This window comes from Eulemur rufifrons, chromosome 8 (genome assembly GCF_041146395.1).
Source record: "Eulemur rufifrons isolate Redbay chromosome 8, OSU_ERuf_1, whole genome shotgun sequence".
Lineage (NCBI taxonomy): Eukaryota > Metazoa > Chordata > Mammalia > Primates > Lemuridae > Eulemur > Eulemur rufifrons.
In genome coordinates, this window is record NC_090990.1 from 38,157,079 (window position 1) to 38,174,286 (window position 17,208).

The following is a 17,208-nucleotide window of genomic DNA, read 5'->3' on the forward strand; positions in this document are numbered from 1 at the left end:
TGTGAAGATGCTTGTTCCCTTGAGCTGGCTCTTGAGTTTTAAAGAATTTGACAGTTTTAAAGAAAAAGACTCAGGTATTCAGTAGGAGAGAAAAGATTATTTGATATAGGTACAAAAATATCCAGGGATCATGAGGACCCGTCTGAAATTCTAGTACTGGGGTAGATGGGTGTTACTATCCAGAAAAAATAGTTATTATCCATGACACTGTATGTGATTTTACAATGTAAAAAGCACATCCAGAACCACTTCCCTGTGAAGGGACTGTATTCTTCCATGGTCAGAAAAGTTAATTAAGTCACCCCCCCCAAATGCCCCATTGCTGGAGTATGGAGGCTGCTCAGAGCACTGCTTGGGAGCCTGATTAGTATTACCTGGCAGAGGCAGATTCTGGGAAAGCCAGCATTTGGGCCTGAGAGGCACTAGGCATTTTTTTGCTCAGGCCCACGGGAAGGGGTTGCCTGAGAAACTGACCGTCTTTTCCTAAGCATTAGACATCACCTCAGATCAGCCTGAGTAGTGGAGCAATTTGTTAACAGATTAGAGATATAAGTCTTCTCCAGTGGATTTGGAATCTGACAGCCCTGGAATTGAATCCTAATGTGTCTTTAACACTCGCTAGTGATGTGATCCAAGTCTCTTAACCTCTCTGGATCATAGTTTATCTATAAAAGATGCACCATGGAATGTGGTTAAGAGCACAGACCCGGGAACCTACTGCCTGGGTTTGAACTCCAGCTCTACTGTTTACTCATTATGTGACCTTAGGCAGGCTATAATTTCTTTGTACCTTTGTTTTCTCATCTTTAAATGAGGCTGATTATAGTGCCTCCTTGACAAAGATGTTGGGTAGATAAAAGAGTTAATACATGTAAAGTACTTGGAACAATGTCTAGTGCAGAGTAAGCATGACATCAGTGTTAGCTAAAATAAAATTGAGATGGTGATCCTGATCTCTTGGGTTTGCTTGGCAGATCAAATGAAATAGTAAAGGTAGAAAAAAAAGAGTCACAGAATTACTAGTGCTGGAAGGGACCTTAAAGACCATCCAAACAAACTCCCTCATTTTATAAGTAGGAAATCAAGACGAAGAAATGGGGAATAACTGGTCCAGAGTCACTCTTGATTTAATGGGACAGTCCAGGTTTCCTGATTTCAAGTCCAAAGCTCTGTCCTTCGAACTGCATTAAAAAAAAGCAACATCTCTATAGAGTGACTCTGGATGGTCCTTTTATTTAGTCATTGGACTTGTTAGTTAATGCTCTTTCCTAGGACAATGAGCTGCATTTGAAAGGGAGAGAAACTACCACACAGACTTTTGAAGTGGAGTGTTAGTGCAAGGGGAGGCTAAGGACTCAGGCCATGGTTGAGAAGAAAGATTTTCTGGAATCATAGCCAGTTCCATTTCATTGTTTCAGCCAGAACCCAAATATGTGTCTGTGGCCAAGCAAACTAGAATCATGAGCTAATCCATTCTGGTCTTAGAGTTTCTTTTCTTTTTTTCTTTAGGTGTTTAATTAAGGGCCTTCTACCAGAAGTGGTTTCACATCTGATCTTTGGTAGAAACTAAAGTTTCACTTCCAGGAGAATGGGATTGAGATTGGGATCTCTGAGTTCATTTTTCCCAATATTTTCAGGGTCATGCCCCCTTTATATTTATTCTGCTTTGAATCACATTTTCCAGTTAGACTGCTCAAGAGTAATTGAAAGATGGGTTGGAGAAAAGGGGCAGGATGGGGAGAAGACCCTATAAGAATGGCAGATGGAATTATAAAGGTATTTGACCCAGAGAAAAGGCAGGTCCCAGGGGTCATAATTCCTGTTCTCAAATCATCTAAGGGTGTCACAGGGCAGAGGTCTCTGACAGTAGAGCCAGTGCAAATGGGGTGGGAAGAGAAAGAAGAATTTCCAGGAGGCAGGTGTGACCCTAATCAAGGAAAACTTTCTGACTATGAGAACTGCCCAAAGATGGTGTGAACAATGGGCTCCTGTCTCTGCCTAGAGGTGTGCTTTAGAAGGAAGGGATTTGGCTGTGAGGCCTGACAGCCACTGTTAGAGATAGGAAGATTAGAATTGATTAGTTAGACTAGGTAAATTTGGGGGTCCCACCAACTCTAAAATTTTCATATTCTAGGAGTCTAAGAACCAATGACCAAATTTCATGAAGTCCCCATAGTTAAGAGCCCGCTGGAAAGCAGCAAAATCAGAAACTCATGATCTGTTTCTTTATCTTGCCTGTGTTTCTATTCTCCTCTTTGTCTTTCCTGCTGCTCACTTGCTTGCTCTTTCATGTAGTAGGAACCTTTGACATTTTGCAGGAGATAATCTTTCGCTTTTAAGTGTGTTTCTGACTCAGCCTTTGCTCCTTCGGCATCATTAGAGAGTCTGAGCTCTCTGAAGATTAGCTCTGGCCTGTCACCACAGCAACTACTCGGGCCCTGTGGGCATCCGTGGTAACAGGCACGAGGCTTTGAGAGCCAGAGCTTGACTTGCAGTGAGAGAAGGCTCCACAGGGAGCCTGCTATGAAACAAGCATGTCATGCTTTGGGACATTTTCTTTAATAGGATTAGCTGTGCGGGTGAGCCTCACTTTACACAGTTAGCCAGTCCCTGTAAAGTGTGTGTGTATGTGTGTCGAATTTTGGTAAATGGAGGAACTCTCATTTTAAAGGCAGAAAAGAGACTCACTTTCCAAGTCCCTATAGTGAATCCCCTTCGTAAAATAGAGTCTTCTTTTATAAAGTGAATCTTCACCCATGTAGTGACCTGTTAAGTCTAGTGCTGAGTGTCTATCATTGGGGTCATCTGCAGAGAACCCCAGAGGCAGGCAAAGAACAGCAGCAACTCAGCTTGCTCGGGGCTGGGAGTGGACACTGTGTAACAGAGAGAAGCAGAGTGGGTGTGGGGCCACAAACAGGGGAGTTTAGGAGGGTGGGCCTTGCCTAGCATGAGCAGTTCTGCTGCAGCAGTGGCGGGGTGTCTGAGAGACGCGTGTTCTTGGAGGTGCCCAGCACGGAGGGGTCCGTGTCCAGCGAATCAGACATCTTGTCACAAATGGCATCTACCAGGCGCTCGAAGGCCTGCCTCACACTGATGTTCTCCTTGGCACTGGCTTCGAAGAAATCAAACCCTGGGGGGAGAAGATAAACAGATAAGGATTTTTCCCATTTCTTCAGCGGGAACTCATTTGTGCCCCCAACCCCAGCACTGGATTAATATGGCCCGTGCTCAGGAGTGAAGCAATTCCATTCTACTTCAAGGAGACAGTACAGGGCAGGAATTTCCTGCACTGGTTTCAGAGTCAGTCAGATCCTGGCTCTACCATTAACCAGCTGTTTAATCCTGGGCAATTCACTTATTCTCTTTACAAATCAACTGCCTGGTTTGTAAATAGGGATGATTTTACCTACCTCACAGAGTTACTTCAAGGATTAAATAAGATAGTGCATGTGAAATGTATAACCCTGTGCTTGACACAGAGATGGGTCAAGAGTGTTTGCTTGATGAAAGAACAAATAAATATATAAATATGTGTGCAGAGCACATTACTTTCCAAAGGATTTATCACATCCATTATCTCACTTGATCTTCATATCGCCCCTGGGGAAGGAGTGTCAGATCCTCTCTGTTTCGCTAATGCAGACACTGTGTCTTAAAGAAGTAAACTGGCTTGCCCAAGATGAGGAAAGGCACCAGCATGAGAAGCCCAGGTTTTTGACTTTTTGACCAGGGATTTTCCTCCTCTTTCCCATGCTGCCCATTCACCTCAGCCTGGCTGGCTCTGATCTGGCTCTGGGAAGCAGCTCAAGATTCACACTGAATAAGGAAAACCGTATTTGCCCTTTCCACCCACAGACACCCTGGTTACCACCACTCAGTGGGGTTCCTCCTCCCTGAATTCTGCTGAAATAATCCGATAGATCTCTCCCTTCCTCCACAAACCCAGCAAAAGACCCAGGGGACAGGGCACCTGAGGTGTGTGACATTCTTGTCTGTTTTATATCTGAGACCCTTAACAACACTTTCTGTGACAATGTACAGGACTTGCTTGTCCTGAGAGACACAGCAAAGGCCCTCCTGATTCAGACAAAGAGGCTGCTTCCCACCTGAGGAATCCTGAGCAGCTCGGTGGCAACCCCTGGAAGCACAAGCAGCCCTCTCTATCACGTCCTTGTCCAGCCTACTCCCTCCTCTCCTGTCCTTCCACCTTCCTCTTTCCTTTCCTTCTGAGCCTTTCTTCATTCCCTCAAAAGACTCTCTCTTTCCTTTTTTTTCCATTTAGCTCCTTCTTCTGCCCTTATGTTTCTTATACTTTCTATTTGGGATCCCTGTTATCTATTGGGCATCTACTATATGCCAGACACTATGCTAGGAGCTTTACAAATAACACCATCTTCTGTAATCCTTGCAACAGCCTGTTGGGTAAATATCATCATCTCCAATTTATAAATGAGAAAATGATGGTTTCAAGAGATTGCATAACTCACACGAGGTCATGTGGCTGTATCCATGGAAATTGGGCTTAGAACTGGGTTTAGCTGTCTCCAAAGTCCATACACAGATCTGCCTCCCATTTCTTCTTCTTTCCCTTTGCATTTTTTCCCCCGATTATATGTTTTTCTTCCTTTACAAGTCTCTTGGCTTCTTTTGCTTTTATCTGACTACTACAGTGTCTGAGTCTGAGCAAATCACTTCACCTTTCTGAATCTCTTAACCTCACTGATTTTCAGACTTCTTGTTTGTCAAATAGGAATAATAACTGTGTTTTCCTACTGAGAGCAGTTGGGAGGAGTAAGACAGTGGCTAAATTGCTGTACAAAAGTTGCCTGTTATAATGACAGTTCTGTCTGCTCTTCTTTCATCTTGCTCCTTCCACCTCCTCTTCATCTCTCTCTCCCTCTTTTCTCATCTTCTCCCACAAAGGAGGGGATCTCTTTCCTCCTCCCTCCTTCTCCCTATTATTCCACCATCCACAGAGACAGCTGAAGCCCCAGGTATCAACAGGCCTCTCTTCTCCCAGCCTTCCCAGTTTGAAGGCGCTCACAGCTCCTGCCAGCCCACCTCTGGCTGAAAGCCCCTCCTGTGGCCCATTTCCTGACCTGAGAAAGGCAAGCTGCAGAAATGCCTGCTAATTGTAGACATGTGATGAAGAGGGAGGCAGCTGCTGGCTCATTATCTTCAGGCCATGGAAACCCTGTTGGCTTCAGAGACCCTCCAGCATATAGTTTTTCCTTAATGAATAACACAAAAATCGACTCCCGGGTCTTTGACTACCTTATCACAAGAGGCAATGTTTAGAAAGGTGGTGGGAATGTATTGCTTGTCTAGGAAAGGGGCAACACGTGAAGAAGTCAATAGGTCTTAACCATCAGTTTGGATGACAACAAGGACACAGTCAGGGCCAGGGTCACAAATCCCATATCCCTTCTGAGGAGTGGCACTGAGGGGAGGACATGCCACACTGTGCAGGTGGGCAGCAGGAAGTGGCCTGGGAGTCAGCCTGGAGTTGAATAGAGTTTCTGTCAGCTACTAGCTATGTGACCTTGAGCAAGTTACCTACTCATCCTCAGCCTCTGTTTCCACATCTGTAGGATGGGGTGAATACTACCTACCTCTTAGGGTGGTAATGAGAATTAAAAATGCACAAACGTATGTGGAAGTGACTGGCATGTGAAATGCATGGCAATTCTCTTTCCCATATGTTCCTGGCTCACCTTAGTCCCACCTCCCTTGCCCCTCCATTGTTTCCCAGGGCCTTTGTAGAAACCCTCTTTTTCTTCATCATTTAGGGTCAGTCAATAAAACAAGTATTTATTGAACATTGACCTTGTGCCAGATCTTGTGTTGAGTGTCAGGGATACAGGGAGATCAACTCTAGATATGCAGAAGACACGCTAATGAGAGTGTCAATTTCTCACATCTGCATAGTCCTTAACTGTTCACAAATACAATTTTAAAACAGCCTTGTGAGGGCAGTGGGGCAAGGCAAGGGTTATCACTTGTAATTTGCAGATAGGAAGACTGAAGCTCAGAGATGGGCTAGGGCCCCATCCCTAGTGCCTCTCTGTCTCACTCTCAGTTGGAACAGTGACAGAACAAGCTATAATATTCTAACATGGGTAGAGCAAACCAGAGGCCATGCAAGAATGCAGGAGAGGGAGAGAGTGGCAGGGGAAGAGAGGGGGAGGAAGCTTCCTGAAGTTAGTGAGGATGTGAGCCTTTAAAGTCAGAACCGAGCAAAACTCTTCATCTAACTAACTTATTCTTCAGGACTAGATTTCAATAGGGTCTTTTTATTCTCCTCTGTGCTTCCCTCTGCCATAGCACTTGTTACCCTGTGTGGCAGAAGCCCATTTGAGAGGGAGCTCCCAAAACAGGAACTATGTCATTCATCTGAGCCCCAGCAGCAGCCAGAGGAGCAGGTGCTTGCTGAGTGTTGGCTGAATGAATAGTTGAGCGAAGGAGGTGGGACGGAGCATGGAGGGTATGGTTGCAGGGATGTAGATGGGGTCATTGAAAGCTCAGCTCCACAAGCATGGCAGACCCTGTGCTGGGCACTGGAGACACTGAGGTGAATCAGACACTTCCTACCCTTGAGGAGGTCCTAGTCTAGTGTGGAAGACAAACACACTGACAATGTTATCATGATAAGTGTTAGAACAGGGAAAGCCGGGGGGTGTCAGGGAACAGAGGAGGCGTCCAACCAAGCCTGGAGGCCAGGGAAAGTTTCTTGGAGAAGCTGATGCCTAAGCAACTATCACCTAGACACAGACATGTGATTGTGAATGTATGTGTGAGGACATAAATGTGTAGCACACCAGGCAGGAGAAACAGCATGAGCACAGATAAGGGGGCAAAAAGCCTTGGTACATGCTAGAAGGACAATAGCAGTTTGTTATCATTGCAGCAGAAAACCCAAAGTGGTGAGAGACACATGGAGAGCTCATATGTCATGCCAAGGAGATGTCTTTACAGTCATCTCAAAGATACTCAAAGTATGAAAACTCTGATTCAAGTTACCAGCTCATAGGTCTAGCCAGCTCAAGGGTCTCGTTTGCTTAGCAGAATAACACCAAATGCACCCCCACCCAATTACTGTCAGATTCCTGGAGGGCTCTTCATTAGTGGGCCCAGATGGTAACCTTTCCCTCAGGTCCATTAATAAGGATCCTCAGGAGCTGAGAATCTAGAGGCCAGAAAGATGACAACCAATTAAGCAGACTGGCCCCCAGTCCTTTCCTCCTTCTAATTGGCTTCAGAACAATGAGATTTCTGCTGTCTTTAATGGGGCTCAATTCTTAACTGAATCTGAGATGTTCACCCCTCCCCCAAGATGATCATGTTTACCTATCCTGTTCAAAGGCAGCTGTCACAGACCTGTAGACTGTGTTCATGCTGCCTTCTTCTGAATTTGACCTCAGAATTCTATTTAGAAACTTGCAACCAGCTAAACCTACCTCTCCTCATCCAAACACTGCTCCAGAACATTCGTCCTCCACCATTATGTTCAAATCCCGTCTCCATCCTGCTCTGACACCCTCTCATCTCCATCATTTATCAATCTGCAACTCACACCCCTCTGGACATCATGTTCCTTTCTACCCCAGGCGTGCTCTCATTCTCAGGAACGTTGAGTGCCACATGGACAATCCATCCAATACCCTGGGCTCTTAATTTATTGACTGTCTCATATCCAGTGACCTTCTCTTCTATTTTGCTTCAGGTTTGCTCCGTCCTTATAACTTGAGCTATTTTGACTTGGATTTGTGCCATTGGGATTGGAAGAGGTCTGATTAATTCAATATCCAGCCTCATTGACTTAATACCCAAGACCTTGCATGGCCTGGCCTCTGTCTACTTCCCCAGCTTCATCTTCCTGGATCACGCTATGCTCCAGAAACATCCATGCTCTCCCAGTTTGTGCCTTTCTTTGCTCATGTTATTACTCTCTAGCTCCCACTCCTAATCACCTTCCTTACTCACCTGTGGCATTACTGATGCCAGAAAGCCTTGCCTTTCTCTTCTCCACCCCATCTCTACACCTCAAAATATAAAATGTACCTCTCCCCTGTACTCCCATGGCACTTTGCATGATTGTTTCAGTCAGATTCCAATCAGGAAAATGGGAACTTTTATCATTTAAATCAGAGGAAATTGATTATATAGGTGATGGAAGAACTGAGAAGCTAAACAGAATAGTGAGAAAACTCAGAGATTATCAACAGCAAAAATTACTATTACTAGAGCTAAAGGAAGCTGGATCCATGGGAGCAGGAGTCAGAGAGAAGGAGCAGCCCCTGTTGGAGCAGCCAGCCACAATGTGGGGAAATACTGGGATTTCTCCCTTTTGCCCACCTCCAGTCACCTGCCAGTGTCTTCCCTTGCCTAAACCCAGCCAGAAGCCACTGTCATGGGAGTCTGGGAAACACAGCCTGCAAAGGTAGACTTCCCAGAGAGGGTAAGGGGAGAGACACAGGGAAGGGTGAAGAATGATAGCAAACAGGTTAAGGACCGGCATAGCCATCTCCCCAAAGAATGTTGTAAATATCTGTTTATGCTATTGTTTCCCTGCCCCATGAGCACCTTCATCTCTGTGTCCTCAGGGTCTGGCATGCGGTTTAGTGACCATGGCAGATTATTTACTGCCCTCCCTTCAAGAGATTTTATGTCCCCACCCGTTGCCACTGGCTTGCAGCACCTCTATATGGAAAGATTAGATCCCCCCACTCCATCAACATCAGGTTTGATTATGTGACTTATTTTGGCCAGTGGATGTGGGCAAAAATGATATGATCTGAGTCTCAACAGAAGCTTTCAGAGACTTGGTGTGGTTTAGTCATCCCAGTCAGATCCCAGAGTAAGAAGGAAGTGAGCCGGATCAGAGTTGCTGCTGACTTGCAGCTGGCATACAATGTGAGTGAGAAATAAACCTTTACTCTCTAAGCCCCTGACTCAGGTTGTGTGTTACTACAACATAATCTAAAGACATTTCACGAACATCACGAACATTGTGTCACTAACGTTGTGGCTGAGGGTGGAAATTTTAAGAGAAATTATGACAGGCTTTTGGGAAAACATCATTGGATGATATAACGAATGCATTAGAATTTTCAGTCCAAAGGCTGAGTTTGAGTATGGGGCCTGCCATCTACTACTTACATGGCTTAGAAAAGTTACATAATCTTAAAGTGAAAAAATTAAGACACAGAAGCGTGGCACAGTTCATTGTGTGTAAGAAAATACAAATGATCTGGACTCAGCTTCTTCATCAGTAGAATCACTGATGATAATCTACTATATAGCAATACAGACACTATACTACTATAGCTGACGATAATGTTGCCTTACAGGCTAGGAGTGAGAGTGAAGGTCATAGGAGAATTGTTGTGGAAGCGCATTGTGAATTATAAGTCACTGTTAGTTATTATCAATGCAAACTAGGTCTTTGTTTCTCTGCAACCAGGCTCAGCAATGCCAGGTTTCTATAGTTCATCTCAATCCAAAAAACATTTATTGAGCACCTAAAATAAGCAAGGCAATGTACAAGGGTCTGTGGGGTCTGAATAATGAGTGAGGAATTGGGTGAATTGCAATCATGGAATCAAAGTGGGATAGAGCCAAACAGACCTTCCCACTCAACTAATCAAATCTTGTTTTGCAAATGGGCAAACTGAGACCTAGAGACAGGGAACAAGATGCTCAGGGTCACATAGTAAGTAATAGCAGAAGCAGGATAAAACCCTCAATCTCCTAACTCCTTGTCTGGGGGTGCTTTTCCCACTACACTATGCTGGTATATGTGTTTCAAAGCCACATGTTGAATGGTCTTGCCTTCTTTTATAGACAGAAGCACATTTCCCTTTTACTAGCCTCTGTGGGCTCTGGCCAGACCCATCCCCAGTCAGATCCAGGAAAGGGACAAGAAGCCCCTTTCTTCTTTCTTTTCTTTTCTTTCTTTTTTTTTTTTTGAGACAGAGTCTTGCTCTTTTGCCCAGGCTAGAATGTAGTGGTGTCAGCCTAGCTCACAGCAACCTCAAACTCCTGGGTTCAAGCGATCCTCGTGTCTCAGCCTCCTGAGTGGTTGGAACTACAGGTGCGGCACCACACCCAGCTAATTTTTTTTTTTCTATTTTTCATAGACACAGGGTCTCGCTCTTGCTCAGGGTGGTCTCGAACTCCTGAGCTCAAGCGATCTTCCCACCTCGGCCTCCCAGAGTGCTAGGATTACAGAAGTGAGTCACCACGCCCAGCCAGGAAGCCCCTTTTTGAGGAGCACATGAAGGCAAGATCCTAAAATGTCATGCGTCCTGGAACAGGAGTCCCTAAAACTCCTCTGCCCTTCCAAAGATGCACCTGCCTCAGCATCTATGTGATCTCACCTAGATCCCAAGAACTTTGAGGATGTAAAAGCCCTGCTGCTACTCACAGCTTGAATAAATGCTAGTTGCTGGCCATATCGATAGCCTTGGTGGAGTGAGCTAAGAAAGGCTAAAAGAAAAGGAGTCCTGAGGGAGGATCCCATAAAGCAGAGAATGGCACTACTGCACTGGCAAGCAGACCACTGAAACGACTTAAAACCTGGTATAGCAGAGGGATAGGCACTGGGGTGAGGGTGAGGAAGGCTGAGCATCCTCCTTCACTGTTCTCATATCTGATCACATCCTTGCAAAATCCTGCATGATCTGATCTCTGTCCACCCTCATCGCACATTACTCTCCCCTTGATTCTTTTCTGTGGCACGGCCTTCTTTCAATTTCATGAGTGTTTCAAGCTCTAACCCACATTCAGACTGTTCTTGAAGTGGAACACTGCCATCCCCACACTCCACTCTTTGCCTGGCTAACTTTTTCTCATCCTTTAGTTCTCAGCTTATGTGTTACTTTCTCACAAGACCTTGACTCACCAGCCTAAAATTAGTTTTCTCTTTTTCACTTTCTTCATAGCACTAGTGGTAGATCTATGTTAGTTTTATCTGCCCACTATTCCTTCCTTTAGGGGATCACCATTTTAAACAGTTATAGTGGGACTATAAATTACCATATTTGCCTCCCCCAGCCACTGGGATAGGCATGTGACTCACAGATGACCAATCATCATCTTCCCTGGCATTGAGATATGGTGGGTGAGAGAAAGAGAAGGCATCTTTTTGCAGGAACCAGGAAGCTAAGAATCTGGAGCTCCATCACCCTTCTAACTCCCCATGCAGAGAGTCTGGCTGTAGAAGGAGGCTGAGGGGATGAGTAAAGCTGAGAAATGGAGAAGGCAATTGAGTCTTGGGACTAGTGGACTTCCCAGTTACATGAGCTAATAAATTCTAGTTTTTTATTAAAACTAGTTTGATTTGGGATTTATCACTTGTAATAGTAAGAGTCCTAACTCATGCAGAACTTATCACAATTTAAAAAGCTTTATTGAGATATAAATCACAATTTGCCCATTTACACAATTTTTAATTATATATTTATTTGATTAAGTGTTTGTTTAATATCTCTTTCTCCACTAGTTCCATTAGTTTCATGACAGTAAGGATCACAGCTGTTTTTTCACCGTTAATTAGATCCTAAGTGCCAGGACAGAACTTGGCTCAGAATACGTACTCAGCAAATATTTTTCACTGGATAACTAAAATGTATTAATGAATATCTACCCTATGCTGGGTGCTTGGGATAATGAAACAAATCAGACATAATCCCTGCTCTTGAGGCCTACGAGGAGAGATAAACATGTAAATAGGCAAGTTTTGGTAATCAATATAGGAAAGCTCAGGAAGTTGTGTTGGACAGAGAGGGGTTACCTTGACCTGCCCAAAGCTGACCAATTCATCAAGGCCTTCTTCAAGTGCCTCCCTAAATTCTGCATTAAGGTTTAATCTCAGTTCTCTCTGTGTTTCTACATAAATTTTGTCTATACTGACCACCTTCCTAATGGTGTAAGCTTGAGCAAGTTATTTAACCTTTCTGAACCTCATTTTTCAGAGTATTAGTCATGCCTTATAGTACCCACCTTGAAGGACTATAGAAAGAATTAAATGAGATAATTAATGCTAAATATTTCACATAGTGTCTGGTTCAATATATATCAGCTATTATTACCACATTTGCAGTATAGTAAAGTCAAGTGGTTAGGAGCATAGGCTCTGAAGCTGGACTACTGCTTGGGTTCAAATCCTGGCTCTACCCTCTCACTAGCTGTGTGACTTGAGGAAGTTACTCAACTTCTCTGTCCCCCTTTTCTAATCTGTTAAAAAATCCCACAAAATGTGGAGATAAGAAAAGTACATATCTTGGGTTTTAGGGGGATTAAATTAAATGAATAGTACTTTAAAACACTTAGAATAGTGCCTGACTCATGGTAAGCACCTAATAAATGTTCAACCAACTTGCTTTTAAAAAAATCTTAGTCATAAGGACTTGGCATGCTAGTTATATTTTTTCCTAATATAAAACTAACTCACCTTTAAAAATCTTAGTCTTATTTAACTCTAAGGTCTTGACATGCTGACTATATATATTTTTTCTAATATACGTCAAAATAAATACATAAAATCACCTTGCACGATTTCAGTGGCATGAGTCCCTCTCTTTGGGCAACACTACTCCAGGCTGACACCATCCAGTGATTTACGGTTCCCTGAACCACAGAGCTGTTCCTCGCCTTTGCCAGTGGTATGCCCCCTGCCTGGAAAGTCATTGCCTCTCTTCCTTACATGGCTGTTCCTGCTTGTTTTCAAGACTCCACTTGGGCATTATGTTCTCTGACCACAATTGAACCAGGTGCCTCCTTTATGTTCCCCCAACCCCTGGGACACCCCTCGGTCACAGCCCTGATCACGAGGGCTATTGCTGTTTCTGTCTATTCTCTCACTGGATCGAACTTATTCAGACCAGGGAATGTATCCTATTTCATAGCACAGTACCTGGCAGACAGTAGGTGCTCAGGAAGTCTTTAGACAATAAAATGAAGTAGCCAAACACTTGACATCGTAAAATTTAATTAAAACCTATTTTTGCATGTTTACTCAGTGCCAGATCATATGCTAGGCACTGTGGGTACAAAGATAAACAAGACTTATTTCCTGTCCTCAAGGAGATTTCCGGAGACAGACAAATAAATGAGTGCACCCAAGTGTGACGGACATGGTGACTATTGCATGTATGGGGTACATGAAGTGGGGGCACAAAGAAAAGAGCTCTGGGGGCCAGGAAAGGCTTCATAGAAGATACAAAGCTTGAGCGGTTTTGAAAGCTGAGTGGAGGCTCACCGGCTGGATGAGAGTAGAAGATGGGGAGTAGAAGAGAGCATTCTAAGCAGGTGGGATATAGTCAGTCCAAGGAGAGTGATGGGAGTCCCCCTGGGGACTACGGGTTGAGGGTAAACAGAGATAGCCTGAAGTTAACCAAGTGTGGGCTTCACCACATGCTTATTGTTCTGTGAGGCACTTTCTGGACTCTGAGAACCTCTACCATATAGTAGGAACAGTGAGACCCAAGGTGACTCAACCTCCCTAGTTATTAAGCACTTACAGTTTGCTAATTTCTAGTCCAGGCCACCTTGGGGAATAGAGGTGGGGAAAAAGAAGTGTAGGACAGACACACATACTCATAACACACATAATACAAATATATACAACACACAATTCACACTTGTATATTATACAGCTTGCCCACCTACAAGTCCAATTATCGCACTTCAGAAACTGTTATACTTCAGAGAATATAACTTTAAACTCTCTACTCCTCAATACTGACAACACTTAAGATGTGAGACATAGTTAAGGAGACTGGCTAAAAGCTAAGCTAACCTCTGTTCTAGAGGATTTCAAACTTTCTGTAGTCATGGAACTCTTTTGGTAAGGCAATCTTACATTGAACCCCAATATATAAAATAAAATAAAATCTGCTTTTTTAAGCAAAAGTAGGTAGAGGTTCTGCTCTAGGACCACTGAAACATGCCTGAGCACCTACCTGGGCCTCAATGGAACACAGGGATCAAAATACTTTAACCTTGGAAAAAGAGCATCAACGAACTACATATGGTTTTGCCTCTTCATACAATAACTTTTGCTGTGAACTGTGTTTTGGTGAGAAGCATCAGTTTGAATTGAGAGAAACTGTAAGAAACAGCATATGATATCCAGTGTTGTGGTTGCTGCAAGGATGTTTGATATTAAGGACATGGTCACATTCAGCATACAGTCTGCTCTACAGTTGCCAGTGAAGAGCAGTGCTTCTCTGGAATAATGGCTTTGTTTTTATATTAAGGGTACTTTGAACCATGTAACCGATTATGTTTCCTTCTTTGCAATGGTTGCTAGGAAGCTCAAAGGGAATATTGTTGCCCACTTCTTGCAAGTACCCAAGAACTTATGACATATATCTTACCCTGGTTTCCTCTTATTTTCCTCCCACCCTTGCTTTCTCTTTGCTCCAATTTTCTCACTTATTTATTTTTTTATTGCTGAACTATGATGATTTTTATAAGACACCTCAAATCCTTTGTGGAAGGAGCTGGTAAAAAAAGTTCATAAATTTAAAATTTACTTACATATTCAATATAACAAAGTAATATACACATTATAAATGATGAATTACCTAAAATTCACAAACATAAAGCCCATATGTACATCATACAAATATAAAACAGTACACACAGAACACACAGGTGCATAATTCACAATCACAACACATCCTAATGTCACAAATACAAACACACACTTGTCCCCTCTATTTGCTCCACTCCCATGCACACATGTACACACACGTGTCATGCACATACCAAGCTGTTCTGCGAGAAGCCGGCCCTTCTCAGTGGGAACAACCCTCTCTTCTTCCATGTCACACTTGTTCCCCACCAGAATAACCTGTGCATTGTCCCAGGAGTAGGTCTTGATCTGAGTGGCCCTAAAAAGAGACAGAGATAGATATGTTAATCACACTGAATGGCCATAGACTGAATGTTGTTCCTTCCTTCCCCCACAGATTCACATGTTGAAGCCTAATCTTTGATATGATGGTGGAGCTTTCAGGAGGTAATTATGTCATGAGGATAGAGCCCTAATAAATGGGATTGGTGTCCTTATAAGAGAAAGAAACTAGAGCTCTCTTTCTTTCTTGGCCATGTGAGGATACAACAAGAAGGTGCTGTCTCCAGATACTGGAGCTGCTGGAGTCTTGATCTTGGACTTCCTAGCTCCAGAACTGTGAGAAATAAATGTTTGCCATTTAAGCCACTCATTCTATGGTATTTTTGTTATAGCAGCCCAAACTGACTAAGACACACAACCTCCTAGGTCAGAAAGAGAACTATGAAGTTCAAAGAAATGGTTTCTCATTTGGGCACGGTGGCTCACACCTGTAATCCTAGCAATCTGAGAGGCCAAGGCAGGAGGATTGCTTGAGCTCAAAAGTTCAAGACCAGGCTGAGCAAGAGTGAGACCCTGTCTCTACTAAAAAAATGAAAAAATTAGCCGGGTGCAATGGCGCATGCCTGTAGTCCCAGCTACTTGGGAGGCAGAAGGAATTTGAGCCCAGGAGTTTGAGCTTGCCGTGAGCTAGGCTGACACCACAGCACTCTAGCCTGGGCAACAGAGCAAGATTCTGTCTCAAAAAGAATAAAAAAAAAAAGAAAGAAAGAAAGAAAAAGAAAAGGAAATGGTTTCCCTCCTATAGGGCTAGCAACATCCAAGTTACTGCCAATTAATTCAACTGAGGACAGACAGGCATGTGCCCCGGCTGGCTGTCACAGATGCTGACCCCTAAGCCCTGGTTGCAAACCTTACCTGCCTCCAATGTGTCTGGCCATCCCTCTCCCCCCTGGGCAGAGTGCTCTTTCTAAAACATGCATCTGATCACAATGTGTCCTTTCTTAAAAGGCTTCTCTGGCCCCCAACTAGCTACATGATAAAGTACAGATTCCTCAGTTCCTCAGGACATTCATGTCCTGTCTCTCTAGCCTCATTACCCTTCCTCCCACCTCATAAACCTTCCCACTCATTCCCCCAAAGCTCTTCCATGGCTTGTGCCTTTGCCTATACTGGGAATCCCTTTCCCACAACTAACTCACTCTCCAAGGCCCAGTGCTGATCCTGCAATGCCTTGTGGGGAGCCTTCTCAAGCTTCTCTAGATCCTGCTATCCTCCACCTCCTCTGTGATGCATAAACCTCCACTGAAGTCTTACATCAAGATTATTTGCAGAAACCAGTGTCAGCAGTGGTTTCCTTCACATAGGATGATTATGAGACTTTCGAAATGTTTGTATTTCTCAAATTTTTGGAAGTGAGCATTTATTACTGCTATAATTAAAAACAGAATTTTAACAGAGGGAATAAAATAGGACTCTTACATTGTGGAGACATCTTTTTTATGAGGATGAACCTAACTCTGTCCCCAACTACCTCATCAGGTAGAAATAATTACTTCCCCTCTTGGTCCCCTGAACATTCACACATATTACACTTGGCTGAATTTATCTGTGTCTCCCTAAGGACAAGGACAGACAGCCTATTCATCTTTGGGATGCCAATACCCAGCACAGAGCACAGAGCAGAGAAGCTGTCCCTGAATGTCTGATGAATGAATGAGCCAGAGCATGGTTAATCCTGAAGTAGATCTTGAATCTGACCCTACCCTGACAGATACTCAATCTAACTCAATGCCAAATGCAATGTGGACCTATTACTGACCAGCTGATCCCACCACCAACCTTCTCATCTGTGGTGAGAAGCCATTCAAAGGATGGAATTCACTCAACCACCATTTGTTGTGGGCCCACAGAGAGCCAGGCCCCCTTCTGAGTGCTGGAGCTTGCATGGGAGGTAGGGGCTAGGCTGGGACCAAGTTGCCCAGAGGCTAAACTCAAAAGCCAGGGCTTGGGAGAGACGGACACTTGGTCTTCACACTCAAGGCAGGTAACTGGAGCCAACTCTCCTTATCTCCACATACTACTCTTCCTTTTTCATCTTCCTCCCTCCTCCCACCCTATTCCCTCTCAGCTCCCAGATTAGCAACCTGCTCAGGTTATTCTTGGAGGAATCGTCACCAGGTGTTAAAGTCACTGTGTTCCTGAGGCAGAATGAACAGAGACTGATGGAGAACGGAAAGAGGTCAAGGCCAACAGGGAGGGAGCAGTGTGGAAACACTTGGAGAGGGAGCGCATCACACCAGGGAAGGTGTGGTGGGAGAGAGGGGATGAAGGAAGGTGGGGGAAGG

The 17,208-nt window shown here is 44.1% G+C and overlaps 1 protein-coding gene across 1 annotated transcript in view; it reads right to left on the reverse strand.

Annotated features, from left to right (window-relative positions):
• Positions 1 to 2,942: 2,942 nt before the first annotated feature.
• The window catches only part of RAB3B (RAB3B, member RAS oncogene family), a 48,856-nt gene continuing 34,590 nt past the window's right edge, over positions 2,943 to 17,208 (reverse strand). Inside the window, exons 3-4 of the mRNA XM_069479997.1 lie at positions 14,776 to 14,900; positions 2,943 to 3,130 (exon numbers count right to left, since the gene is read on the reverse strand). Of these exons, the coding sequence (XP_069336098.1) occupies positions 2,943 to 3,130; positions 14,776 to 14,900 (313 nt within the window). The remainder of the gene's footprint in view (positions 3,131 to 14,775; positions 14,901 to 17,208) is intronic.